Source organism: Cynocephalus volans, chromosome 1, assembly GCF_027409185.1.
Source record: "Cynocephalus volans isolate mCynVol1 chromosome 1, mCynVol1.pri, whole genome shotgun sequence".
Taxonomy (NCBI): domain Eukaryota; kingdom Metazoa; phylum Chordata; class Mammalia; order Dermoptera; family Cynocephalidae; genus Cynocephalus; species Cynocephalus volans.
The window spans coordinates 281,840,518-281,867,712 of record NC_084460.1 but is presented as its reverse complement, the minus strand read 5'-3'; the positions used below and the strand labels follow the sequence as shown (position 1 = coordinate 281,867,712).

The window sequence follows — 27,195 nt, the reverse complement described above, 5'->3', positions numbered from 1 at the left end:
CAGGGGTGTGGTTCTGAGGGCTTTAAAAGAAGAGAGTCTGTCTTGCTTTCTCTGCTCTCTCTGCTTCCACCATCTTGCAATGTGAGACTGCTGGGTCACTGTTGCCAGCACCAGCTGGACTTTGGACTTCTCGGCCTCAGAAACTGTAAGCAATAAATTTCATTTTCTCTATAAATTACCTAGTTCCAAGTGTTGCTTTGCCTCACATGGATTTGTCACCTCTCTTCCTCTGGGTGATGGAGATGCAAAAAGGATTACTCAAAACCCATTTCTTCTGAGCAGTGAGAGACCCTGAAGGGGTTAATTTCCCAGAACCCTCAAGAAAGAGGCATTCTTTCCTTGGGAAATTAGCCAAAAACTCCAGACCAGGAAGTTACAGAAAAGAACATAGGTGGGGTTATGGCTAATTATAGTTTAACAATAAGGGCTGGTAACATCAGTAAAACAAGCAAAGTGACATTCCATAATGCAGTTTGCAAAAGGTTAAGTTGATCCACCAATGAAAGCTTGATCTTAGCAAACACTGTTTTTCCCTACAGCAATTTCCCCAGTATTTTACATATCAGTCAAGAAACTTGTCTGTCATTGAGCCAGCAACTTTGCTGTGTTACAAGGACGTTAGCCTGAGGAAAGTTTCCTGTCTTTTGCAAGGTTAACCTTTCTATATGTAATTCCAAAAGGTTAGGCTAAACCTGAGACTACAGGGCTTTGGAAAATAGGCCCTGTGGAATACATTTGCTTTATAAATGTTAGTATATTCCACACCAAGTATTTTGTTATAAGCAACAGGAATGGACTAATACAGTGGTTAAAAGTACAAACCTGGGGATAAAATCCTATCACCAGTTTTTATTTGCTGTCTTATTATTGTTGACTTTGGACAAGTGACCTCACCTCTCATTTCTGAGCTCCCTCACCTGTACCCGGGGATGAGGTGGGGAGTCCATGGGCTAATGCTTATAACAGGGTCTGCACATGTGAAGTGCACCTTAGCTGTACATATAATGAGGGAAAGGGGCATGGGCTGGTTTATAGAGGTGGGAGGAGCTGAGGGATGGGAGATGGGAGCCCAGGGAATCCTGAGTCCTCGGTGGCCAGGAGAGGAGGAGAGGCTGATTTGGAGGAGGAGAGGGAGGGGAAAAAGGCCAGGCAAGCTTCTTCAGGAAGCACTTCTCACTCTGTGTGTGTGTGTGTGTGTGTGTGTGTGTGCGCGCACGCGCACGATGGTGGGACTGAGGCTGGGAAAGCTGCAGGTCAATATGGGGCTGTGGGACAGCACTTGGACATGAAGAGAAAGGCTGCTCTTTTCTCTAAAAACCTCCAGCTCTGTAACTTCCTCTCTGTGTGGTTTCTAGGGACTTGCTGAGTTTGTGGTTCCATGTCCAGGTGCTGGAGCAGGCAGGCTGGGAAAGAGGGGGTGATGTTGGGGTGGGGGTCTAGCGTGTAACCTCTAAAGGCTCCTGAGAGCAGCTGGAGGAGGGCATCTCCCAGGGTCCCCTGGGTCTGCTGGGGCCAGTGGGATGTGTCTGGGACATCTGTGTATCAGCTTAATGGTTCCTCTGTCCTATCAAAGTCAGTTATTTTGTCTGGGATTATATAGCTTCAAAGATAAAGGTTTGCGTACAATTATCTTGGTACAGCCTGGTGCAGTATTAAGCATTTAAAAATGCCCTTATATTCAGTTATTAACCGATCATCCATCTGGCCGTCTCTCCACCATTATTTTATTCATTCCACATTTACGGAGAATCTGCTATGTGCAGACCTTGTGCTGGGCCCTGGACAAAGGAAGAAAGGGAAGGGAAAAGGATGAAGAAATCTTTCATTGCTCAAGAAATGGGAGATTCAGAAGTGCATGCAACCAACTGTGTGTGAGCGCGTTGGAAAATGAGCGAAAGCCCTGGTGTTCAGAGGAGGGGGCGGTGCCGGCCAAGCCGTGCAGCTGGAGAAAGATCCACGGAGGATGTGGGTTTTGAATTGAGCCCTGAGTGCTGACGGGGAGAACCAGGAATGGTGTGTTGAGAAAGGTGTGGAGGTCAAAGTCGAGGGATGGAGGGAGAGCAGGTTCCAGAGGCCGGGGCTGCATCACAGAGCACCTGAAAGGTCCTGCTCCAGAGCTGGGACGGGATGTGGCGGGCAGTGGGGATCTGGGGACTATCTGATGTCAATCAGGATAATCTGGGTGTGGGTTGGAAGGAGGAGATGGGCAGGATGGCATGTTCTGCTGTGCTGGGGACCTGAGAGTGGGAGGGGTTTCCAGTGTTATAGCATACTCCCCCATCCACCTCTAGAGGAGACTAGAGAGCTGAAACTGACTCAGGATCCTGACTTGCCTCACCTGACCAGGGCTCATCCAAGACCCTGAGGGGCCTCTAGTCTGAAGGGGGTCAGGGGTTAGACAGGATAAAGCTTTTAGGAGTCACCTTTGCCCCAGAGTAGGGGCCAGTGAGTGGGAAGCTAGGTTTGGGGCTGAGCAGAGGGCTGGGGAGGACTGGGCCAGGTGTCCCCACAGTTCACTAGTCTCCACCACTTTTGCCATCTCTGGGCCACAGACTGAGGCTGCCTTCAAGGGTGGTGGGTTCTGAGGTGCTGGAATTTGGGACTCTGGGAGGCCAGACTCTCTTTTCCCCCTGGGAGGGGATGAGGTCATCTTGCTCTGGATCTTAAAACCTTTGGATCCGAACTCATCATGCAGCAGGGGAAATTGAGGCTCAGAGATGCAGGTCACTGGTCCAGATGGGAAAGACAAGGGCCTTTCAACCTTTGGAAGGCTGAGTGGTGGGGAGCTTGGTTCTGGAGCCAGCCTGTCCGAGTCCAAGTTCTTCCTCTGCATGGTCCTGCCTGGACTTCAACAAGTCACCTCACCCTCTAAGGTCCCCTTCTTGAAATAAACTAGCAAGAGTGACTCAAGATTATGTGAGAGAGAATATTTTAAGTGCCTGGAATACAATAGATGTGCAGCAAATGACTTTCCCCTTCCTTTCTAAATAATTCTGTCTGCTGCTTCTCTTTTGTCATTTATATGGTGTACCACACTTTTCAAATCACTTTCCCTCATTCTTTTTAATTATAAAAATATTCATACCTATAGAATAGTTGAAAGGTTATGTTATAAACTCTCTAGATTCTACAGTTAACTGATTCTGGGAGCCTAGACTCTCTTTGCCCCTGGCAGGGGATGAGGGCTTCTTGCTCTGGAGGCAGGGGGTGGGTGGAGTGATGGCTGTATCTGTGCCCTCCCACATAATGTCCTGAGAAGGTAAACTCCCTCATCCTCAAAGGTTTCATTGTCACTGATTGGGGGAGGAAGGGGACAGCCCTCCAAAGTGTTGACTATTTTCCTGTGGCTCAGGCCCCCAGTTTTTTCTTTCCTCTGGGCATCCCCTGTCATTTTACTCCTGGGGAAAACTGAAGCCCGAGAAGGATTTGGCTGAATTAATAAAATTAGTGAATATTAGAACTGGAAAAGATCTTAAAAACCTTTGAATGCAAACTCATCATGCATCAGGGGAAAGTGAGGCTCAGAGATGCAGGTCACTGGCCTAGATGGGGCAGTGAATTAAAACAGAGAACAGGCCCAAAGAATCCCTGAGTAGACAAAACCAGTTAGGCCTCATAAGTGACCTTAACCTTGCTTGATTTGCAAGCATAAGCAAAACTTAACTTGAGCTGTTTCTCGTATATGGTAAATGCCTATATTAAAAAAAAGCAGTACTTCAGCTGGACCAATCAGAAGCAGCCAAGAAACTTGTAATGATGTAAGTCACGCTTCCCCTCCTTCCTCCTCTTCCCACCCTACTTCCTCTCCCCCTTCCCTTCTCCTTCTTCCCCCCAACTGCTCCGCAGCAACATCTTAGAATGAGGCATGGAGCCGGGGGAAGCCAAACCCATCCACAACCAGGTAAAGAGCACACCCAAACACCCTTTCCACGCAGGTAGCCCTCCATAGCCACTGCAATTGCCATGGCTGCTGCAAAAGCAGCTGGTCTCTATAGCAGCAGTCACAGTCACCCTGCAGATGGCATGCCAGACTCTCAACTGCGTTGACACGAGGAGAGGCACCAGTGGAGACCAAAAAAGAAAAAAAGAAAAAAAAAAAAAAAAAAGAAGAAGAGGTCCTCTCTCTCCAACAAAGCACACTCCAGAGGAACAGAAGCAGCACCTGATTTACGATAACAGGGGAGGACCTGATCACACCTGTCTGAGTCCTGGACAGATCATCCGGGCAGCTAACAAATGGAGGAACAGTTAATCTATCAGATGGAGAGAACAAATCTATGGTTATTAGAGGGGGGAGGGGGAGGGGAAGGGGAGGGGAAAGGGGGGCAAAGGAAGAAGGGGGGAGGGAGAAGGGGAGAGATTGCATAAGGGGCATAAAGAAAAAGTATGGTTTGTAACAGTGAATATGTTAATAAAAATTAAAAATAAAGTCATAGATATAAAAAAGTTGAAATGACTGTGGTAAGCTCTAGATTCTATAATTAACACTTAGATATATTTGCTTTATCTCGTCTTCATCTATATCTCCATCCATCAATCCATCTTATTTTTTGATTCATTTCACAGATAGTTAAAGCATGCATTGTATTAACTACATTACAGTTCAAATCCCTTTTTAATACACACTCACAAATGTCGTAAATGGCCCAGGAAAAAAGCAGGGATTGTTATCCCACATTTGACAGCTAAAAAGAAAGCAGGTTCAGAAGTGAGATCGTGGCCTCCAGTCACAAAATGAGTTGGAAGCAGCATTAAGCAGAGTGCTCTACAAAAGTTGAAAGTTGTTATATGTTACTATTTTTATCTCACCAAACACCCTTCCCCACCCAGCAGTACTTTGGCCATTTCTCCACAGCCATGTCTCTTTTATGGGGTCCTGAACCTACGTGCCCTGACTCCTTCCCATCTCCTTTCCCACCCCTATCCTGCAAAGGCCTCTGGCCTCTTCCCTCAGGTCCCTGGGAGGCTGCTGGGTTGAAGGAGGGCAGATCTCACTTTCAGAAAGGCTCCTGCCAGGTGTCTGTGTCCTGCCCAGAGCCTGGCCTGAGTTGGTTGTGAGTGTGGCATTCAAGTGCTGTAGGGGTTAAAGGAGGGGGGGTGCCAATGCATCCAGGAAGCAGGTGGTGTGCCAATGACCTGCCCCCCACTGGCTGGGGTTGGAGCTGGGCCAGCAGCGCCCTCCTCTCAGTTGCTACCAGCACTGGCCCTGGGACCAGCTCTGCCACGAGACTCACTCACCGCCTTCCTTGGCAACCAGCTTCTTGCAAGACACAGCTTCTGCCCACCCACTGCCCACTGCCCCTGTCCTGCCAGCCCTGTGTCCCAGACACCCACCCCACCCAGTGGCTCCTCTACCAGAAAGGTGAGTGTGTGTGTGTGTTTATGTGTATGGGGATGGAGCCAGCCCCAGGGCTGCTGGGCTGTAGGTACTGATGCTGTCAAGACCACCCATCATGACATAAATTAGGGGCAGGTGAGGTCAGTCCCCCCAGTCACATGTCTCTGGGCTAGGCAAGCCCCTCAGAGGCCAACCTGTCAGTCCCCTGCCTCCAGATGTTTCTGTGGTTCCAGCAGGGATGCCTGGGGTGCGGCTGTCTCTGCGCTGAGAGACAGCCACCAGTCAGAAGGAGTTTTGTTTGCTGGGGAAGTTGCTGGTGTCAGTGGCTGCTTGGGACTGCGGCCAGCTGGGGCAGTGGGGAGTGACACATTGGCCAAGGGAGGGGGAAGGTTGGGGGGTCTCTTCTGCTACCTGCTTGCCCATCTCAGGGCTGCATAGGGGAGAGGACCATGAAAGGGGTGTGGGTATTTCTTCCCTCTTCATCTCTTTCCTGTCACCCTCTGGAGTTGCTACAGGGCAGCCTTTCCACCCTAGGGGGGCTCTCTTTGCTCCCAGAGGGCTGACCATGGCTGCAGGGGAGGGGCTGGCGGGCCTGGAAAGTTTCCAATTAAAAGCACTTTCCCCCTTTCCAGCCCCTCATTGTGGGTCCTGGCTCCCTTCCCCATGGGCACAGCCTGGCGTGAGTGCCCTGTGCCACCCTCCCCCAACCAACAGCTCCTACTCCTTCCTCGCCCCTCTGGGAAGAAATGGCTAATCCAGGTGGTTAATGAACAGACAGCTGCCTTCCACCCCCCCTTCCACCCCCTCCCACCCCTCCTCTCCTCCTCTGACTCTCTGATGCCCCTGCCTGCCCCACTTTCTGAGCTGGAGAATCCACACAGAGCTAACCTCAGTGTCTGCCCCCCCCATTCAGGACCAGGGCCAGGACTGCCTGCCCAGATGTTTTTAGGCTGGCCACTGTCCTAGAAGAGGAAGCTGGGAGGGGGAGATGTGGGGGGTGACAGAGAGAAGCCTGCTATGCTCCCAGGCTGCTCCCAGCAGCGGGGTGGGATGGGGTTAGGGGACAGGATGGGTGCTGGGTGGGGAGGGCAGGAAGGTGGCTGTGGGGTGAGAACAGAAGGGGAACTGGAAACTAGGGTTCCACAGTCCTTGGGGACAGGGACTGTCATCTGGAAGCCCAGCTGCCCCTTCCCTGTGGCAGAGCAGAGGTGGGGTTGGGAGGGTGTGGGGAGCACTCTCTTTCTTCTTCCTGAAGCTGCCTGGGGGTGGGGTGGGGACCACTGTGGCTCAGACTTGGTCTGAAGTTGCTCCTTCTCCTGTCAGCTGGTGGCTACTCCTGTCTCCCCAGCTCTGCCCCAGACCTTGCAGCTTGTTATCGCTGAGGCATCCTCTGTAGGACCCCGCTGGCCCAGAGGTGTGGGAGGGAGGATCTGGATTGGGATGGAGAGTTGGGGGCAGAGACCTAAATGGAATCAGCCCTGGAGACCCAGACTTGGCTTGGCCTGGACCCTGCTGCCCATGGAGGGCAGGGATCTGGAGAGGCGTGGGCTGGGGCCAGGCTGGGAGGGTCTCAGTCAGTCCACAGCCTGACTCAGACAACCAGAAGCGGGGAGCCGGGACTTTGATCTGGAGCTGAGAATTCTTGGGTTGTAGCAAAGCAACCTGGGTACCTCTGCTTCCAAACCCTGGGTTTGACCCCTTCTGGCTGTCCTTCTGGATCCCTCATCCCATACTTCTACCTCAAAGGCCCCGGGCAGCCTTTCCCATGGGGTGGTAGTGTCCAGGAGTTGTAAACGGAGAAGCTGGTGGCCAGGTGGAGTGGGGCCGGGGTGGGTGCATGAGTTCAGGGAAGAGGTTACTGTGTTTTGTGACCATTTTCTTGTCTCTGGTGGCCTGTGACTGAAGCCTTGGCATTTGGGAACCTTCAGCCATATAGGAACAGGAAGCGAGGGGGGCAGAATGGATTTTTGGTTGAAGGAGGGGACCCCACAGATGGAAGCTGGGCTCACTTTAGGAAAGAGCTTCCTACCTCTGGCAGGTCTGCGGGAGAACAGGCTGCCTGGTAAGGCAGTGAACTTGTTGTCCTGGGGGCATCAGACAAAGGCTGGACAATAGCTTGGAAGGATTCCTGAGCTGGGATGTGGTTAGAGGAGATGACCTTTACGGTCTCTTGGGATGCTGAGGTCCTGGGATTCTTGGAATCAGGAATTCTCAGACAGGGATTGAAAATCCTCTGGCCTGGGACATGGGCACAGACAAGACTCACAGGGTCCCTCACCCCTCCAGTGTTTGAGGAGCAGAGAGTCTGAGGCTCTGCGATGGCACCATGCTCCTCCCTCTGTTGCTCAACCCCATACCAGGTCTGCTCCCAGGTGCTTCCTGCAGGGGCTCTGAGCTGCTTCCCATTCTTCTCCAAGCCTTGTCCTGCTGGTTAACCCCGGAAGGGCTGGAGCAGACCCGGGAATGCAGCTATAAACATTCATGGACAAGTTTTTGTGTGGACACACGTTTTCAGTTCTCCTGGATATATATCTAGGATGGGAATTGCTGAGTCAGAGGGTAATTCCCTGTTTAACTGAGCAACTGCTGAGCTGGCTTCCGAAGCAGCTGCGTCGTTTTACATGCCCACCAGCAATGTATGAGGGTTTCAGTTTCTCACACCCTCACCAGCATTGTTACTGTACACATATATACACTATATTAGTAATAATATAACATAATAATATATATTAATAATAATAATATATTAATTATGCCCAGTCTGGTGAATGTGAAGTTGTTCCTGGGACTTTTCACTTTCTGTTTATTCTTTTAAACTCTGAGTTCCTTTTTAGGGTAGAACATAAACTTGGATATTGTCATAGGACAGCAAACCTCGCAGTAAAGAAATGGCAGGATGGTGATCTATATTGGTTCAAAAGGAAGCTAATTTGGTAGCTGGTTTACTTTAGTTTACTTTGAAAAACTGGAATGATATTTCAGAGTGGCCGCAGACAGCCCTCTCCACCAGGCACCCCCCAGAAGCACATCTCAGTACCAAGGGCAAAGCCCGCAGACGTAGACCAGGTGTGGGGGGAACAGGGGAGTCAGGAGAGGATGAAAGCATGCACATGCAGGACAGGAAGGGACCCCACCAGGACTGGTGAGCCACCAAAACAAGGGTAGTGTGTCTCTTCCTGTCTTTGCTACTCCCTGCCACCCCGCCCCCTTGTTCTGAGAGCATCCTGCCTCTCTCTGCTCAAGCCCTCCTGGCATAATACAGCTGCCAAGCGCTCCCCAAATAATCTGTTACACTGCCGCCCACGTGGACATTCAGTCAGCCACCTGCTTACCATTTGTAATATTCTTTCTCAACCTACACAAATACTCCCAGATCAGGCCTCCTTCTTCCCCAAACAGAAATGCTGGGCTTTATTAACTCTTCAGTTCTTTCTAGCTCGAGCCTTCTGAAAATCTGTGCTGCTACTGCTCAAACTGTTTTTTCCAGAATACTTCTTTTAAAGTAAACTTCAGAGCACTGGACAAAGGGGCGTATCTCTCAGCTTTATACTCAAACCGTCCTCTCTTTCTAAGGGTACAACCCAATCGGATTGCCTATTTCCAGATTAAGAACTGAATGGCATCTCGCATTTCTGAACATAAATCCAGCATGAACTGCCAAAGATGCTCATCACCGAGGATCCAACATGTGTTCTGTAGGGATTATCCAAAGGGAGGTTTCAGCAAAGTTGCGGGTGACGGCGATGTCAGGGAAAATGCTAAGAACCTCTCTCTGGTATTGACGGGAAGTATAGTCTTTTCATAAAATGTGCCATTTGTCACTAAACCTGTCTCATAACCTTTGAACCTCTCCCACTTCCAAGTTTAAAATGAAAACTGCTTCCATGTAATACACAAGACATTGCAAAGAATTCTTCACGCCCCAGTTCCTTGAATGGACAGTCCAGAACCTGGGGAGACTTTATTGTGCAGTAACCCTCATTTCTCTTCCATAGGCCACCACATAAGTTTACATCAAGATGGAAGCCTTTAACTGGGAAAATTACGGTTTAGAAGATTTCTTCAGTGGAGATTTCAGTAATTACACTTACAGCTCTGACCTGCCCTCTGTGGCAGAGGATTATGCCCCATGCCACCCAGAATCCCTGGAAATCAACAAATACATTGTGGTCGTCATCTACGCTGTGGTGTTCCTGCTGAGTGTGCTGGGAAACTCCCTGGTGATGCTGGTCGTCTTATACAGCAGGGCCAGCTGCTCTGTCACCGATGTCTACCTGCTGAACCTGGCCATTGCCGACCTGCTCTTTGCCCTGACCATGCCCATCTGGGCCGCCTCCAAGGCAAACGGCTGGATTTTTGGCACACCCCTGTGCAAGGTGGTCTCGCTCCTGAAGGAAGTCAACTTCTACAGCGGTATCCTGCTGCTGGCCTGCATCAGCGTGGACCGCTACCTGGCCATTGTCCATGCCACACGCACACTGACCCAGAAGCGCCACTTGGTCAAGTTTGTATGTCTGGCCATGTGGGCACTGTCCATGCTCCTGTCCATGCCCATCTTTGTTTTCCGTAGGGCCATCTACCCACCCTATTCCAGCCCAGTGTGCTATGAGGACATGGGAAACAACACAGCAAAATGGCGGATGGTGCTGCGGGTCCTGCCCCAGACCTTCGGCTTCATCCTGCCACTGCTGGTCATGGTGTTCTGCTACGGATTCACCCTGCGCACTCTGTTTAAGGCCCACATGGGGCAGAAGCACCGGGCCATGCGGGTCATCTTTGCTGTCGTGCTCATCTTCCTGCTCTGCTGGCTGCCCTACAACCTGGTGCTGGTCGCAGACACCCTCATGAGGACCCAGATAATCAAGGAGACCTGTACGCGTCGCAATGACATTGACCGGGCCTTGGATGCCACCGAGATTCTGGGCTTCCTCCACAGCTGCCTCAACCCCCTCATCTACGCCTTCATTGGCCAAAAGTTTCGCCACGGACTCCTCAAGATCCTGGCGGCCCGTGGCCTCATCAGCAAGGAGTTCTTGGCCAAAGACAGCAGGCCTTCTTTTGTCGGCTCCTCTTCAGGGAACACTTCTGCTACCCTGTAAGACCTCCTGCCTCAGTTGAAGTCCCCCATGCTTCCTCCCTTCCCATCAGTGTCCTGTTCCACACCTCATGCCACTGGCTGTTCGTGGTCACAGTGTCAATGCAGCCTCCCATTGTGGTTACAGGAGGGGGCTGAGGCCACATCCTTACCAAGTCCACATTGCCTGTGCTGGTGCCACCCCTTGCCGTAATTACTAAGCCAACTGCTGGAGCTCTGACCGCCCTACCACTGGGCCCACAGCACTCTGTTTTCTAAGAAGTGCAACTCAAAACCACAAGGACATACCACTCACACCCATTACTGTGGCTATTTTAAAAAAAAAAGAAGAAGAAGAAGAAAAAGAAAGAAATTAAAGAAAAAGCTCAAATGTCAGGCAGTATGTGGAGAAACTGGAACACTTGTACATGGCAGGTGGAAATGTAGAATTGTGCAGCCGCAGTGGAAAACAGTGTGGCAGTTTTCCTCACACCCTTAAGCACGGAATTACCACATGATCCAGCAATTCTACTTGTAGGTATACACCCAGAAGAGGTGAAAGCAGGGACTGGAACAGATGTTTCTACACCGATGTCCATAGCAGCATTATTCTCAATAGCAAAAGGTGGAAACAACCACATGTTCATCAACAAATGAACCAGTAAACAAAATGTGGTAAATAGCTACAATGGCATATTATCCAGCTTTAAAAAGGAATGAAGTGCTGATACATTTACAACATAGATGATCCTTGAAAACATTATGCTAAGTGAAAGGAACCAGAAACAACAGGACTAATATGGTATGACTCCACTTACATGAGGGGCCTAGAATAGTCAAATTCATAGAGACAGGAAGTGGCGTAGTGGTTACCAGGGTCTGTGGAGGGCAGAGAATGGGGCGTTATTGTTCATGGGTACAGAGTTTCATTGGAATGATGAAAAAGTTCTGAAGATGGACAGTAGTACTAGTCGTATAACGATGGGAAAGTGCTCAGTGTCACTAAACTGTACACTTAAAAAATGGTTAAAATGGTAAATTTTATTATGTATATGTTACCTGATTTTAAAATAGAAAACAACAAAAAACCTCGGCCTAGAAAGGCACATTAACCACTGCACCAGTGCTGGAACCACCTACTTATTATTTCTTGTAAGTGAGATCAATAAATGTCTTTTTTGTATAAACTATTTCTATTTGGGTATTTATTGCATTTCTTCCAACTGAAAGCTTCCAAACTGCTACAGAGAGGTCAGAGAAGCGTGAGGAAAGGCCCAGAGTGAGGGTCTTTACAAGAAGGAAATCACTTTGCAGTTTCTTGGGTCCAAGAGAGGAGGACCGGAATAGAGACAGAGACCAGCCTTCCCCTCCCATCCCCAGCCCCAGCCTCCTGCTGCGGAACGTGCATCATGGGGAGGACCCTCTAGTGCTCCCGTGTCCTTAGGGGAAGCAGTGCCAGGAGTGTCATGGTGGCCTTAGAGGGCACAGAGAGTTGAGTGCGTTCGCCAGAGCAGCCACGCTGGGAAGCAGGAAGGCAGAGAGCACTGGAGCTCCAGCAGCAGCCCCCACTGTGAGTCTCCCTCAGCCTCCCCTCCTTCCCCACAAACACACACACACCCGACATTCAGCGTTGGACATGAGAGGGCCAGTGCAGAATGCGGACATGGGTCCTAATCTGTCACCGGAGAGAACAAACGATTCGAATCATTCCTTCAACCATGTTTATTGTGTGCCGACTGTTGCAGGGGTTTGGGACAGAGCAGTGACCAAAACAGAGCTTGTCTGGCGGAGCCCACCTTCCGAGGGCTTGTCTCTGGAGGGTCTTTGTCAGGAGAGGCTCTGGCTCTGAGCAGCCCGCTGAGGAGGTAAGAAAGCCAGAGTCACGGGAGGTCACAGTTCACAAACAATCCCCTTCGTGTTAACAACCGTCTGAGCACTAAAGCTAGGAGACTGCAGGGAGGCAGGAGGAAGCTCTGAGCTGGAGGGCTCCAAGGGCAGGTGCCTTCCACTCACCGCTTGTGAAAGTGCTTTCCCTGCTGCATCCAGCAGCAGGATTAACCAGCAACAGCCGCCCCATCCTGAGCCAGGCGCTGTGCTGCACTCAGGATCCAGCACGACTCCGCTGCTCTGGCCCAGCCTTCGAGCTGCTTCTGATCCAGTAGGAGGGACGTGGGCGGCAACACGGACCTACCAGCCACCGGCGCTGCCAGAGGGCCCAGGGGTGCTGTGTCTGGACAAGGCGGACGGACAGATGCCTCCCCGAGATGACTCAGAGGGAGGAGGCCACATGAGTGTTCACTCTGGTTCCAGGACTCTGCTTTTTCCTCCTCTAACGAGGGCTGGAGGAAACACGGCTCTCCAAGGAAAATGAGAGGTTGGGATGAGCCAGAAGAAATGAGGCAGAGACTGAGTTGCTCTCACGTGAGCTCTGTTAATGTGTATCCCTGTCCCTTTCAATGTCTCTCTCTCTTCCTCTGATTCTCCCTCTCTCTCTCTGTCTCTCTCTCTCTCTCTCTCTCTCACACACACACACACACACACACACACACACACACACACACACACACACACACACACACACACACACACACAAGAACAAACTTGGCACAAATACTTCACCAACCAGGCCATTACTGAGACAGGGCACATCCACGGCCTGCCTTTGAGCTGTTGGTTTCTTTCTTCCCCGTCATTGTCCCAGGCCTGGGTGCCACCATCTGAGCGTCCAGGCCCTCTCTACCTACATCTGCCTGCTCAGCCTGAGTTGGCCCCTCTTGTTTCCTGAGAGGTGTTCCTGTGCTCACACTAATACCACCTGTCATTTTTCATCTGTCTCCCTGAGTTTATGACGTCTTTCTCCACCACAGTCCCCAGCCTCTGCAAATGGGCTCCTTTTATTGATTAAATCAAAACAGACTCCAGTCTATTTTGGGTGACATTAAGAAGTACCCCCAGATTATGTGTCACCTTCATGCTCAGTGCATGTAGACCCGTATGCAGAACCCCACTATCATGAAAGGCCAGACTTCAGGAGGCCTAAAGGTACCCAGGCCATCCCTTCAATGCACAGATGAGGACACTGAGGCCTGAGCACAGCAACCTGACCGAAATCTCATGGCTGGATAGGAGTAGAGCTGGGATATAACTTCCCAGTTCAGTTCATTGTTTAGCAGGTAATTAGCTTTTCTCATGGTGACATTCAGGCACCTGACAGATAGGAAATTACATGTAAGACGTCCTCAGAGCTGCACACTCACTGGAGTAGGACCCATGTGCTTTTACTGTTCCTGGACTCATCTGTGCCTGGAACTAGGCATGTGGGTGTCCCAGTCATCCTGATGGAGGGAAGGACTAGCAGAGGCTTAGGGACACAGTGTGGAAGCAGTCTCAGTCTGGTTCCCCTACTCTGAGCTGCAGGCAGCACAGCTAAAGAGACACAGAGCCCAACACAAAATTGAAAGGCAGGCAAAACCAGCCCCAATTAGGACAGGAACACATCAGTTAGGGTGGAATTTGTTGTCAATCACCATGAGGAGGGATTTTTTTTTTTTTTTTTTTTTTATAGATGACCGGTAAGGGGATCTTAACCCTTGACTTGGTGTTATCAGCACCACACTCAGCCAGTGAGCGAACCGGCCATCCGTATATGGGATCTGAACCCGGGGCCTTGGTGTTATCAGCACCACACTCTCCCGAGTGAGCCACGGGCCGGCCCGAGGAGGGATTTTTGAGATGGATTTGCTACTTAAAGAGTCAAGCCAGGCTATTGGCTTTGCTTCTGGTGCTGGGCCCTGAAGCTGACGGGACAGACAGTCTGAAAGGAAAGAAGGACAGGAAGTGGGGAATAGTGAGGATGGGCTGGAGTGCACTAGGACAGTCTGGAACTTCTGCTGGTCCAAGTTCAATGTGCAATGGTCTGCTGGAGAACTAGGTGCCCCGCACCCCAAAAGTAAACACACACCTGCAGGGCTGGGACCCTGCTGCTACCCCACGCCCACAAGAGGAGCAGCAGATAGGCGACATCAGGCACTGTGCCTGGGGCTTTGTGCTGACATCCCAGCACTTCAACAGATGGCAGCTGCCACTGCATTTCTTCCTCCAGATCTCATGTTGTAAGGTCTCCTCTGGCCCGCTAACCTGCAAGTGCAAAAGGAAGAGAATTTGGGGAAACAGTGTAAAGCTAGGTGACCACACAGTTGTTGGCTTTTTTACCTGGTGGTAATCCCGCAACATCTGAGACGATTATCACACTAGGGCTGTGTCTGGAGCTCACAGACCCATCAAGCCTGTTCACAGAGTGGGTCACAAACCCTTCACATGCCAGGCTTGGTCGCCAGACCCCTCACATACCAGGCTGGGTCCCCAGACCCTTCACGGAGGTCTCTGAGCTAGGTAACTGGCCAAAAGGTCCCTGGAGCCATAGTTTGGAAGGCATGGCTGAGCTAGGTGGACGCTCGAGGCAGACGCCCACCTGCCTACTTCGCCAAACTCCTTTCTCTCTCTTTCTCAAGAATAAAAGAATAGCAACAAAACTAAAAAGATACATTGGCGCACATGCGCACTAACTCCACACAGACACAATTCGCTTACAATGGATGTGCTAAACCACACCCAACCGAATGAGGCGAGGGCCCTGACCAAACTATTCTATTTTCCCAACACATAGTTCCATCATAGCTAAGTGGACTCAACGCAAATCCTCCACACAAAGACAGGTGCAAACTCTAAAGAAAAGGAACGGTTGCTGCAAACACTGGAATGATGTTTACTAAAGAGGAGGGAAAGGGAGGGGGCTCCAAGGAGGGAGCAGCACAGGGGGCTTTCAAGGGCGCTGCTCAGGCTCCCTTCCTTAATCTAGACGGTGGAGGCCTGGGGTTTACAGTATTATTATCCTTCAAGCTCTGAAAGTTAAGTTTTCTATAACCTGTAGTATGTATGCTATTCACACTAGTAATACTTTTAACCATTAAAACAAAGGGAAAATTAAGGAGAAAGTGATCAGAAGAACAAAGGGACAATTTGGGTCATTTCAAGGAGCCACTGCAGGGAGTGGAGTGCTGGCTTTTCAACCTGTGGTTTGGGGTCAGAATTCACCAAATTAGAAAAAGATATTATCCTCCACTGCTGGTAGGAGAGTCCATACATTTAGAGAAGGTAATTTGACATTATCTCTTTTAATGCACACAACATTGGATACAGGAATTTCCCTTCTAGAAGTGTATCTTCCAGAAATACCCACATGGGTGGAGAAATGTGTAGAGGATATGCATTGCAGCATTGTTTATAAAAGTCAAAGCTTAGAAACAACCTCAATGTTCAATAGGGATTAGGTTGGATAAAGTATGGAGGTGCATTTACATTATCAGGTACATTGAATGCAGTAGTTTAACAGCAAGGTTAATAAGATGGTGCTAGGTAGAAAAAGCTAGAACAAAAGACCACATATGGTATGATTCCATTTACATACAATGTCTGGAAAAGGCAAATCTATAGAGACAGAAAGCAGATGAGTGGTTGCCTGGGGCTGGGGTTTGGAGTGGGGATTGGCTACAGACAGGCTCAAGTGTTCTTTGGGGGTGATGGAAATATTCTAAGTCTGGATTGTGGTAATGCTTACGCAGCTCTGTAAGTTTGCTAAAGCTCATTGGATTGTATACTCAAAACAGGTGAATCTTATGGCAGGTAAGTTATACTCAATAAAGCTGTTTTTAAAAAAGAATCTTAGGTGGCTGTTTAGATCAGTTTGTTAGAGCACGGTGCTCATAACTCCAAGATCTGGGGTTTGATTTCTGTATTGCCTAGCAAAAAAAAAAAAAAAAAAAAAAAGAACAATATCTTAAGAGATACGGAAGTAGCTATATGAATAGACATGGAAATATCTTCAGAAAGTAATGTTTAAAGAAAAAGAAACACAGAATAGCATGTGTAGTAAATAAATGGCTTACCCATTTGTGTAAAAAACACTTTGCATATGTGGGTTTATAAATGTTCCTAAAAGTGTGGGAGGATACACCCCAAGGTGTTAATAGGAGTTACTGCTGGAGAGAAGAATTGGAGGACAGAGTAATATTCATGATTAGTTTGTATTCATGATTAATTTTGCATTGTTTCTGTGTAATTGATTTTGCTGGATTTTTCCCAAAATGAAGTGCTAAGGCTGATGGTGGATGGGGCGTGCAGGCCAGCATGGACGTAGGCCTCCTTACAGACAAGGGCTGGCTTGTGGACGTGTCCATTTCTATGTCATCTTCTCTCATTGAACAATATTCTTCCTCTTTCTTTAACTTCATTTCTTGGTAAAGCTGCTTTTTGAAAAAGGTCACCATAGTCTTAAATGAGTTAAGCAGTAAGGGGGCTAGTTGACATTAGACCAGAAAAGAACTGGGCAGCACTGAAGTCCATTGAGCGGCATTTCTAAGGGTGCTCCATGTTTTAAGTGGGCTCCTTGGGCCGGCCCGTGGCTCACTTGGGAGAGTGCGGTGCTGATAACACCAAGGCTGCGGGTTCGGATCCCTACATAGGGATGGCCAGTTAGCTCACTGGGTGAGCGTGGTGCTGACAACACCAAGTCAAGGGTTAAGATCCCCTTACCAGTCATCTTTAAAAAAAAAAAAAAAAAAAAATGGGCTCCTTGCTTAAAATGTGAATTTATGGATGACTCCTGAATGGACCAGGGTTCTGGCAGGAATTAGATGGCACAGTCGAGCTGGGCAAGGAATGAGAGTTTTACCAAACTGGGTAAAAGTTGAATAAAGGGACCTTGACAGAAAGTGTGGGAAGAGTTTGGGCAAAATAATGATAAATAATGTCATACCTTGAGGCCAGGAACAGTGGGGAGCTGTCACCATCTCCAGGCCTAATGGGGCAAGATGAGAAAGCTATTGAAGGGGCCAGAGACAGCAGTATGTTGAGGGCTGCCTAGCAGGGGCCGACCATAGCAACAAGCAGGGACAGAGCTGCGGGAATAAATGCCCTTCCATGAGGCTTCTCCTGCTCAGGGTTCTTCAAGTTTTTTCTACCAAGGTTCCCATTGGCTGAACTCAGTCCAATCTTCCACTTGGGTCCCCTTGGTTGAGCTCAACTTGGCCTCCCACCAGAATTCCCATTGACTGAGCACATTCTAACTTCTACCAGGATTCACATTGGCTGAGTTCAACTTGACTTACTACCAGGATTCCTGCTGGCTGAGCTCAGAAGCCAGAGGACAAGGGAGTCCACTGAGCCAGTCCATACAGGTCAGCATTCCAGGGTACAGAGCACAGTAGAGAAAGGCAGAGAATGGATCTGGAGGAATAAACAGAAGATATCCAAATTGCCACCCCAGTTTAGGATTAAGGTAAGGCTGAGGATCCCAGTCCTACTAAATCTGTGTGACTGAGATAGGTCCTGGGAATCTGAAGTCCCAGATGACTCTGATCAAGACTCAAGTTTAAAACTCACTGACTCAGAAGCAAACTGGACATAAGAAGTGCCCTCTTGGGATTAGAATTGTTTGTGAGGGTGATTCTTTCCCATACAGGTATGTATCCTACTTCCTCTCACTCTCCGCACACACTTCCAGTCTCCAAGACCCCAATTCCTGCTGACCCCTAGCTAAAGAGGTCAAAAGCACTGGAGCCTCCTCCTGACCATTCTGTCTGCCTGAGTGGAGCAGCTGTGGGAATGAGGAGGGGAAGCGGGAGGAACAGTGACCAGGGCCCCAACTCAAGGCCATTCCCCCAGCAGCTGGAGAGACGTGCACAAAGCACCTTCCCGGAGAACAGGGACACATCACTGATTTCTCAACAGGGCCTTGCAAAGTGTGATGTCAGACCTGTTCCCCTGATCATAGACTACGGGGCTGGTTTCCCATCAACACTCACTCTGTACCAAGCAGACCCAGAGGCAGGGCTAAAGTGTTGATTCCCATGAGGTGTCTGTCTTGTGTTTTTCTCTATTCCTCTACAGTAATAATTCCAGCTAGCATTTCTGGAAGACTTTCTTGGATGTCCAGCACTATACCAAGGGATTTGCTATGCTGGGCTGCATATCTGGTCCTGGCACTTTGAATTCCTCTGCTGCCCCCTGTCCAACTTCACACTTGCCTGAAAGTCCAACCCATTTGCCCAAAATGCTTAAACCAAGCAACTTCTGCAAAGCTTAGGGGTCTCAATGCCATAGTAGCCCAGGGACCAGTGTCAGGGTTACACAAAAAATGCTCTGTTTATGGGAAGATTCTGCCAGTTCAGCTTAGGACATGTACATGTAAATGTGTTATTTACTTTGTAATTTATGAGAATGGTGACCTCTAGGGTCATTCAGTGTCATGCCCGCCCATCTGTGAGTGGCTTTGAACTGCTTTAGCTAAATCTAGAATGTCTGGGCAGAAGGGAGCTTGAACATCCACTCCTTGATTGACCTCCCTTTCTGACAGGTGAGCAACTTGACATCTAGAGCAAGTGGGCACTGGCCAGAGGTCTTGTCTTGACCTACAAGTGACAGGAGCAACACTGGACCCTGGTCTCCAGATTCTCCATTTATCACCCTCTGCACCACCAGGAAGCCTCCTGTCAAGTCACTGGGGAACTCGATTCTTTAGAGACTGACAGCAGGATCACAACATTGTGCACATCAGCTTTTCCTTTCATACCTGTGGATAAAAATTCAGGGAGAAAGAAAACCCAGGAATAAAGATCCAGAGGGCAGCCCTAATGTGATTCCTTCATTTATTTATTTATTCCTGTTAATGATGAGAGGCAGAAGAAACATGTGGAGCACATTCCATGGTAAACACTGACATAATGAGAGCTTCTTGTAAGAGCTTTTAATGCCAAGATGACCACACAGAGAGATGTTTCTTTTTTTTACCCCAAAACATAGACATAAAGGAGGTATTAAAAGAAAAAATCCATTAGTGCATGGTGAAATGAAGCATAATTGAAATAGCAATCATGAACAGATAAGTGTTGGAAGAAAGGTACCAAACTGTGCCTGAGGTGGTCTAGAGTGGTTTAGGGTATAGGCTTTGGGGCCAGATCCCTGTATGCACATCCAACTGTAGTTCCTTAAACTCTAGTGCCTCAGTTTTCTCCTGTGTAAATAGGCTACTTATAGAATCAGCCTCATGGAGTAGTTTTAAGGATTAAATGAGGTGCTTAATACATACAAGGTGCTTAGCCCAGGACCTAGAACATAGTAAGCTCTCAATGTTAGTTATTGATATTTACTTAAATCTTTAATTTTGTTTCAACTTCACAGATATAGTACTTTGGGCTAACATTTATGCATAGAAATTTTGACATAAAATTCAAATGAATTCTTGGCTATAATGTTAATACAAAATATACATAGCCACCATGTACTTGCTGGTCATATAAAGGTAGTGATATTTTAAAAATCTGTACTAAAACTTGAGCTATTCTACTTTTAGCCATTCTTTTATTTACATGACCTTATAAGTCGTTTTAGGCAGTTTTCATCTAGGGAGCCCCAAATCACCCTGTAAACCTGCAAGAAACTGATCTTAACTTACATGGCTTCCTGAGGGCTGGTACTCATGGACTCTGATACACAGTGAGCAGTGTGTGGCCACTGGAATAAGCCAGCTGGGGTGTTCTCTCTTTTTCTCTCATCATGCCTAAATCCTGCTCTGAAAATCACTTGCACGTGGTGGACGGAGATGAATGGGCTCTTCTGTTCATTTAAAAGTTGGAACTATCTGTATTTTAGATCTGGTTCTTCTCCTGACTCTAGACAAATAGAGGTGAATACATTCTCTGTCTACCTCCAACGGTCTCATGATCTAATGTGGAAATAGTCAAGAAGTCAATCAACACAACCCAAGTGAGATGTGTTAGATTTTAGGTATGCAAAGATTTTATAGGTACATGTGGAGAAGCTCTTAACTTTGCCAGAGAAGACTTTTAGAAGGGTCTACCTCTTGAGCAAATTCTTGAGGGATGAACAGAATTTAGCCAGTTGAAGGGTATCCAGTGACAGGGAATAGTATGTGCAAAGACTCAGCATAAAAAGTTTAGTGACTTTTCTGGGGCTATGGTCACAACATCTGTCATGCTCAGGCTCCTTTACTTGTCTGTAATCCTGCGGGGCCAATTGTCGAGCTAGGGCTGGGTCTGGAGCTCACAGACCCCTCAAGCCTGTTCCAGACTGGGTCACCAGACCCCTCACATGCAGGTCTATGAGCCAGGTAACCGGCAAACAGGTCCTTGGAAGCCAGAGGTTGGTAAGCATGGCCGCTTGTGCAGAGGTGGCTGCCGGAGGCAGTAAACTACAGCCAAGGTGGTGGCTCCACGCAGGCACACTAACTCCGCCCGCACACAACTTATTCACAGCAAATGCTGGGCAAGATTGTGAACATCTGAGGGGCCCTGACCATTTTCCTATATTTTCCCAACAGCATCCCTTCTCCAAGCTGTGTTTGTTCTACTGACACCGCCTGCCTGGATATAGCTGGGCCAAGTAGAGTTGCTTTCCTGGAAGTGGGAGCCTGGGATGGTACCTGGACTTTTCTGTTGATCTGAGTTGGTGTAAACTCAGAGAGTGTCTGAAAGAAGAAGAGAAAGCTGGTGTGCCTAGGAAGAAGAGTGAAGCGGACCTGCTAAATGAAGCAGAGATGAAGAATCAGTGGCCCCAAAAAGAGAGAGCCTGAGAAAGGAGCCACCCTCTTGAGCCTGGTTCTGGTGCCTCTTGGAATCTCATGACACTTGGGACCCGTCAGCTACCCTGGATCCTTTCAGTGAATTCCCTTTTGGCTTCAGCCTCTTTAAAGCAGGATTCTGTCACTTACAGAGAAATGTAGAGTAAGGCGGACATCATGACACATTAGAGGAATTTCAAGGAATCCAGTATGGCCAAAGCAAAGTCCATACCAGATGTGAGGATGAGACAGGACACGGGCCTGGGCCAGTAGGCAAGGCCAAACTGCAAAGGGCCTTGAGTGCCATGCTATAGGGTTTGAACTTTATCCTGCAGGCAGTAGGAGCTCTGGAAGAGCTTCAGTGCAATCCGATGGCTCCCTTGAGCTGGTGTGTGAATGGACTGAAAGGTGTAGAGGTTCCAGGCAGGAGTCCAGTTAGGAGGCTCCAGCAGACACGGTGAGGGTCTGGACAAAATAATGACCGTGGAGTGCAAGTGAGGGCATGAGATAAGAGATGTTTAAGGGAAAACCAACAGGACTCAGCTATCAATTGGACAGGGGATGGGGCAGTGAGGAATAGGGAGGGAGTCAAAAATGATTGGTGAACCCATAGCTTAGACAAATGTCCTGAAGGGAACAGGTGTTGGGGGGAAGATGCTGGCTTCAATTTTGGACTTATGCTGAAGGTACATGCAGGCATGTCAATGTGCATTGGAAGAGCTAGCTCTGGAAGCCCAGGAAAAACTGACCCTGCCACAAACACATTTTTGGGGATTCTCATATAGATGGCAGATCACTAAAGCCTCCAGAGTAGATGACACCACCCAGAGAAACTGGAGAATAGAGAAAGGACAGAAGGGGGAGTGAATAAGATCTTGAAGAATGCCAGCATTTAAGGGAGTAAAATAGGATTAAGTGCCTTCAAAAGAGCCTGAAAAGAAGTCAAAGATTTCTTTTCACAGGAGGAAAGCAGGAGCCCAGGGGAAATAGAACTTCCAGAAGGAGGAAGTGTGACTTGTGAGAAAATAACACTCTCAGCCACTCCTGGTGGCAGTGGGAATCTGACCACTTTTCACCGTCTCCTCCACTATCTCCCTAGTTCAGACACCATCAACCGTCTTCCAGAATGTCTGAAATAGCCTCCTAACTGGTCTCTCAGCCTCCACCCTTTTCCTGCATTCTCCATTTAGCAGCTGGGTTGCTAAGAGCCCTGCTCACAGCCCTCCACTCTTGGCCTACTTGTAACCCGACCTGATCTGGCCATGGCTGCTTCCCTAACATCATCTCCTGCAAAGCTCTCCCATCACTGAACTCCAGCCACACAGGCTCCTTCTCACTCTGAAACATGCCAAGAGTAGTCCTGCCTCAGGGCTTTTGCACTTGCTGTCCCCTCTCTCTGCAATGAGCTTCCCCAAATATTTCACTTCCTTCAGGTCTCTGCTCAAATGTCACCTTCCCGAAGAAGCCTTTCTCCATCACCTCCTCTGGTCTAGCCCCCTCACTCCCCACCCCATTGCCCTCCTTTATGTAAAGCATTAATCACTGCCTGACACCATGTGTGTGCTTGTTTTCTGTTACATATCTACCAGAATGTACAATCCAGAAGGACAGAGACCGTATCTGCTTGGAACACTGCTGTATCCCCAGCACCTACACCCGGGCAAGGAAAATAGTGGTCATTAAATATTTGTTGAATAAATGAATTGGCACATTGTATCCAAAATCTAAAATGTACACTCTTTCTCCCAGACTCTATTTCTAAGTATTTGTCCAAATAAATGATTAAGGTTATCCACAAAGTTTTAGGCACAAGGATGATCACTGCAATGTTGTTTATGAGTAGATTGGTTAGATGCCATGTGGCCCATCTGGACAGTGGAACCATGCACTGCCAGAAATGAGGCTGCAGTTGGATATTTAGGAACACAAAAAGGATTTCACAGTAAACAGGCGTTTCTTCTCCAGCATGAGCTGGACATAAGACAAGTGCACACAAAGTTGCAACGACTGCTGTTAATTATAACAAAATCAAAGCAGGGGACCGGTGTCCTCGAGCTCCAGGAGGTAAGAGTGTTGCCCTCTTGGCACATTTATTCCTCAGAAAAATGAGTAATAAAAGTGATGGGAGCCTGCAAGCCCTAGGGATGATAAAAGAAAGCCATTGTTTTGAGCAAAAGGTGGACACTATCAGCTCTGGATTTGCTCGATGATGTTTAGGGTTTAGACAACAATTTTCTTTTTCTTTTTCTTTTTTTAATATTTATTTCTTTTTAAATTTTGTCGATATACATTGTGGCTGATTATTGCTCCCCATCACCAAAACCTCCCTCCCTTCTCCCTCCCCCCCCCAACAATGTCCTTTCTGTTTGCTTGTCGTATGAACTTCAAATAATTGTGGTTGTTATATCTTCTCCCCCCCCGGTCTTTTTTTTTTTTGTGTGTGTGTGTGTGTGAATTTATATATTAATTTTTAGCTCCCACCAATAAGTGAGAACATGTGGTATTTCTCTTTCTATGCCTGACTTGTTTCACTTAATATAATTCTCTCAAGGTCCATCCATGTTGTTGCAAATGGCAGTATTTCATTCGTTTTTATAGCTGAGTAGTATTCCATTGTGTAGATGTACCACATTTTCCATATCCACTCATCCGATGATGGGCATTTGGGCTGGTTCCAACTCTTGGCTATTGTAAAGAGTGCTGCGATAAACATTGGGAAACAGGTATACCTTCGACTTGATGATTTCCATTCCTCTGGGTATATTCCCAACAGTGGGATAGCTGGGTCGTATGGTAGATCTATCTGCAATTGTTTGAGGAACCTCTATACCATTTTCCATAGAGGCTGCACCATTTTGCAGTCCCACCAACAATGTATGAGAGTTTCTTTTTCTCTGCAACCTCGCCAGCATTTATCGTTCATAGTCTTTTGGATTTTAGCCATCCTAACTGGGGTTAGATGGTATCTCAATGTGGTTTTGATTTGCATTTCCCGGATGCTGAGTGATGTTGAGCATTTTTTCATATGTCTGTTGGCCATTTGTATATCTTCCTTAGAGAAATGCCTACTTAGCTCTTTTGCCCATTTTTTAATTGCGTTGCTTGTTTTCTTCTTGTAAAGTTGTTTGAGTTCCTTATATATTCTGGATATTAATCCTTTGTCAGATGTATATTTTGCAAATATTTTCTCCCACTCTGTTGGTTGTCTTTTAACTCTTTTAATTGTTTCTTTTGCTGTGCAGAAGCTTTTTAGTTTGATATAATCCCATTTGTTTATTTTTCCTTTGGTTGCCCGTGCTTTTGGGGTTGTATTCATGAAGTCTGTGCCCAGTCCTATTTCCTGAAGTGTTTCTCCTATGTTTTCATTAAGAAGTTTTATTGTTTCAGGGTGTATATTTAATTCTTTAATCCATTTTGAGTTGATTTTAGTATACAGTGAGAGGTATGGATCTAGTTTCATTCTCCTGCATATGGATATCCAGTTATCCCAGCACCATTTGCTGAAGAGGCAGTCCCTTCGCCAGTGAATAGGCTTGGTGCCTTTGTCAAAGATCAGATGGCAGTAAGTGTGTGGGTTGATTTCTGGATTCTCTATTCTATTCCATTGGTCAGTGTGTCTGTTTTTATGCCAGTACCATACTGTTTTGGTTATTATAGATTTGTAGTATAGCTTAAAGTCAGGTAGTGTTATGCCTCCAGCTTTGGTTTTTTTGCTCAGCATTGCTTTGGCTATGCGTGGTCTTTTATTGTTCCATATAAATGTCTGAATAGTTTTTTCCATATCTGAGAAAAATGTCTTTGGAATTTTGATGGGGATTGCATTGAATTTGTATATCACTTTGGGTAGTATGGACATTTTCACTATGTTGATTCTTCCAATCCAAGAGCATGGGATATCTTTCCATCTTAGACAACAATTTTCAAATGCTGCTTGCACTGCCACATCTCCTAGCCCTTTCATTGTCATTCCCAGCCCCATGTCCCCACCACTCAGGCCACAGTCCATGGGCCAGGGCTGGAGTTAGCCACAGCACCCACCTCCTACCACCCTCAGGTGTCCCCAGCCCCCAACTCTGAGCCATCGCCTTCTGCAGGCCTGTGTGCTTTACCCTTGCCCCCTAGGGATGAGCTCATCCCTCAGAGCCCTTGGCCCTTCCTTCCTTTCAGGAACGGCCAGACTTACATGAACGCAGGGTGGGCAGGGTTCAAACTGAGACTCTGCTCAATGTCGCTAACCTCCCTTCATGGCCTGGAGGGGCTCCTTAAGCAGTGGAACTAGGATAAAGGATAGGAGGAAGAGATGGAGGATTGGATGAATGTGTTCACCTTGCAAAAATCCACCAGAAATGACACTAAGGTGATTTTTTTAAAGGCATAATCCCTCAAGGTACAAGAAAAAAGAAAATGTGAGAAAAAAACAACAGAAGGTAATAGATTTTTAAAAAATGGAAGTCAGAAAGTAGATGGACAAGTGGCAATTGAGTTATTACACCTGAAGAAAAGATACAGAGACAATAAGGGAAGCCAAAGAAATCTTAACCAAAATCTTATATTTTCAGAAAGATAAGAGGAAATACTGCATTCATGAGGCAAGAATGGGATGCTATAAAAAGCAATCTTGGGGAATAGAAAAATGTCTATTCGAAATTTAAAATATGATTACAGAAATTTAAAGTTTCAGTGAAAAAGTTGGGAGATAAATTTAAGGGTAACTTCTTGGAAAGTGAAAAGATGAAGATATTGAAAAACAGGCAAAAAGTATGGGAATGTTAGAAAATCAATCTTGAGGGTTGAACACCCAAATAAAAGGAGTCCTAGAAGAGAGAATAGGGAAAATGAAGGGTGGAAAAGTGTCAAAGAAGTAATACAAGAAAAATTCAGTGGGCTTGCCGGTGGCCCACCTGGGAGAGCATAGTGTGGATAACACCAAGGTCAAGGGTTCGGATCCCCAAACCAGCCAGCTGAAAAAATAAAATAAAATAAAATAAAATAAAATAAAATAAAATAAAATAAAATAAAATAAGTTCTAATGTCTGCATTGCTCTCCATAACAATTGGATCAGAATGTCTAGAGGTGGGACCAGGCATCAGTATGTTCAAGGATTCCAGGCAATTCCAATGTGTGGTAAAGTTTGAGATCACTTGCATCTGCTAAAATCTACATGTGTAATGTTTCCAGTCTTAAACTGAAACATAAACCATGCTGTCCAAATCATTAAAAAAAAAAAAACAAAAAAAAAGGGGAGGGGAGGTGGTAAGGGAGGAATTGGTAAAGGGCCATGAAAATCTATTACATTGTGTATTGTTGAATATGCTTATTATCATGATTTGAGCATCAATATTTCACACGTGTTGATATTCAATGCTACACCCCAGAGATACGTACAATCACCTACATTTCAATAATAAGAAAAAGTTCATTAAAAGGTATTGAAATAAAATTTGTATGTTGTTTAATATTACCGATTGGTTATGCAATAATTTATAGTTTCTCTAGTTATTTCATAGTTCCTAAAATGTTACATGCTTGATATTTGTTTTTGTGAAGTTAACAAAATTTTTAGAGCAAAAACCTTGCCATTTTAAATAATATTATCTGATAACGGAAAATAATGTACCTCTCAGGTTTACTGGTGAAGAATGCTGTCCATTTGTCTCTAATACCTCATTAGTCAAACTTTCTAATAATGTAATTTAACATTCTTTATGTTCATTAATCTGTTGTATACCAAAACATTTCTTTGGTCCTTTTAATGTCATCTAATATGACTGTAAATGTGTCATTGTTTATGAATCATTGTGTTACATATTTTAAACTCTCAGGTGTTAAGTCTATATGTGTAAAATACTTAAAATAGTGACCACAGTGTATAGAGTAAATAAGTACTTCCCACTGTGATTCATCACTTTTTTTTTTTTGTGACCGTCAAGGGGATCACAACCCTTGGCTTGGTGTCTCCCGCACCGCGTTCAGCCAGTGAGCGCACCGGCCATCCCTATATAGGATCTGAACCCGGGGTGGGAGCGCCGCTGCGCTCCCAGCACTGCACTCTCCCGAGTGAGCCACGGGGTCGGCCCAATTCATCATGTTTTTAATGGTTTATACTTTTCATTATTTACTATTTTGTTTGGTATTTGTTCTTTTAA

At 47.0% G+C, this 27,195-nt stretch overlaps 1 protein-coding gene across 1 annotated transcript; it reads left to right on the top strand.

Annotated features, from left to right (window-relative positions):
- Nucleotides 1-9,357: 9,357 nt before the first annotated feature.
- Nucleotides 9,358-10,437, top strand: LOC134387901 (C-X-C chemokine receptor type 2-like). The gene has a single exon (XM_063110495.1). It carries the CDS (start codon nt 9,358-9,360, stop codon nt 10,435-10,437), a length of 1,080 nt encoding a protein of 359 aa, XP_062966565.1.
- Nucleotides 10,438-27,195: the final 16,758 nt, after the last annotated feature.

Bases quoted from the DNA above. Each gene is read 5' to 3' on its own strand.
- LOC134387901 (XM_063110495.1), top strand. From the start codon at position 9,358: ATGGAAGCCTTTAACTGGGAAAATTACGGTTTAGAAGATTTCTTCAGT.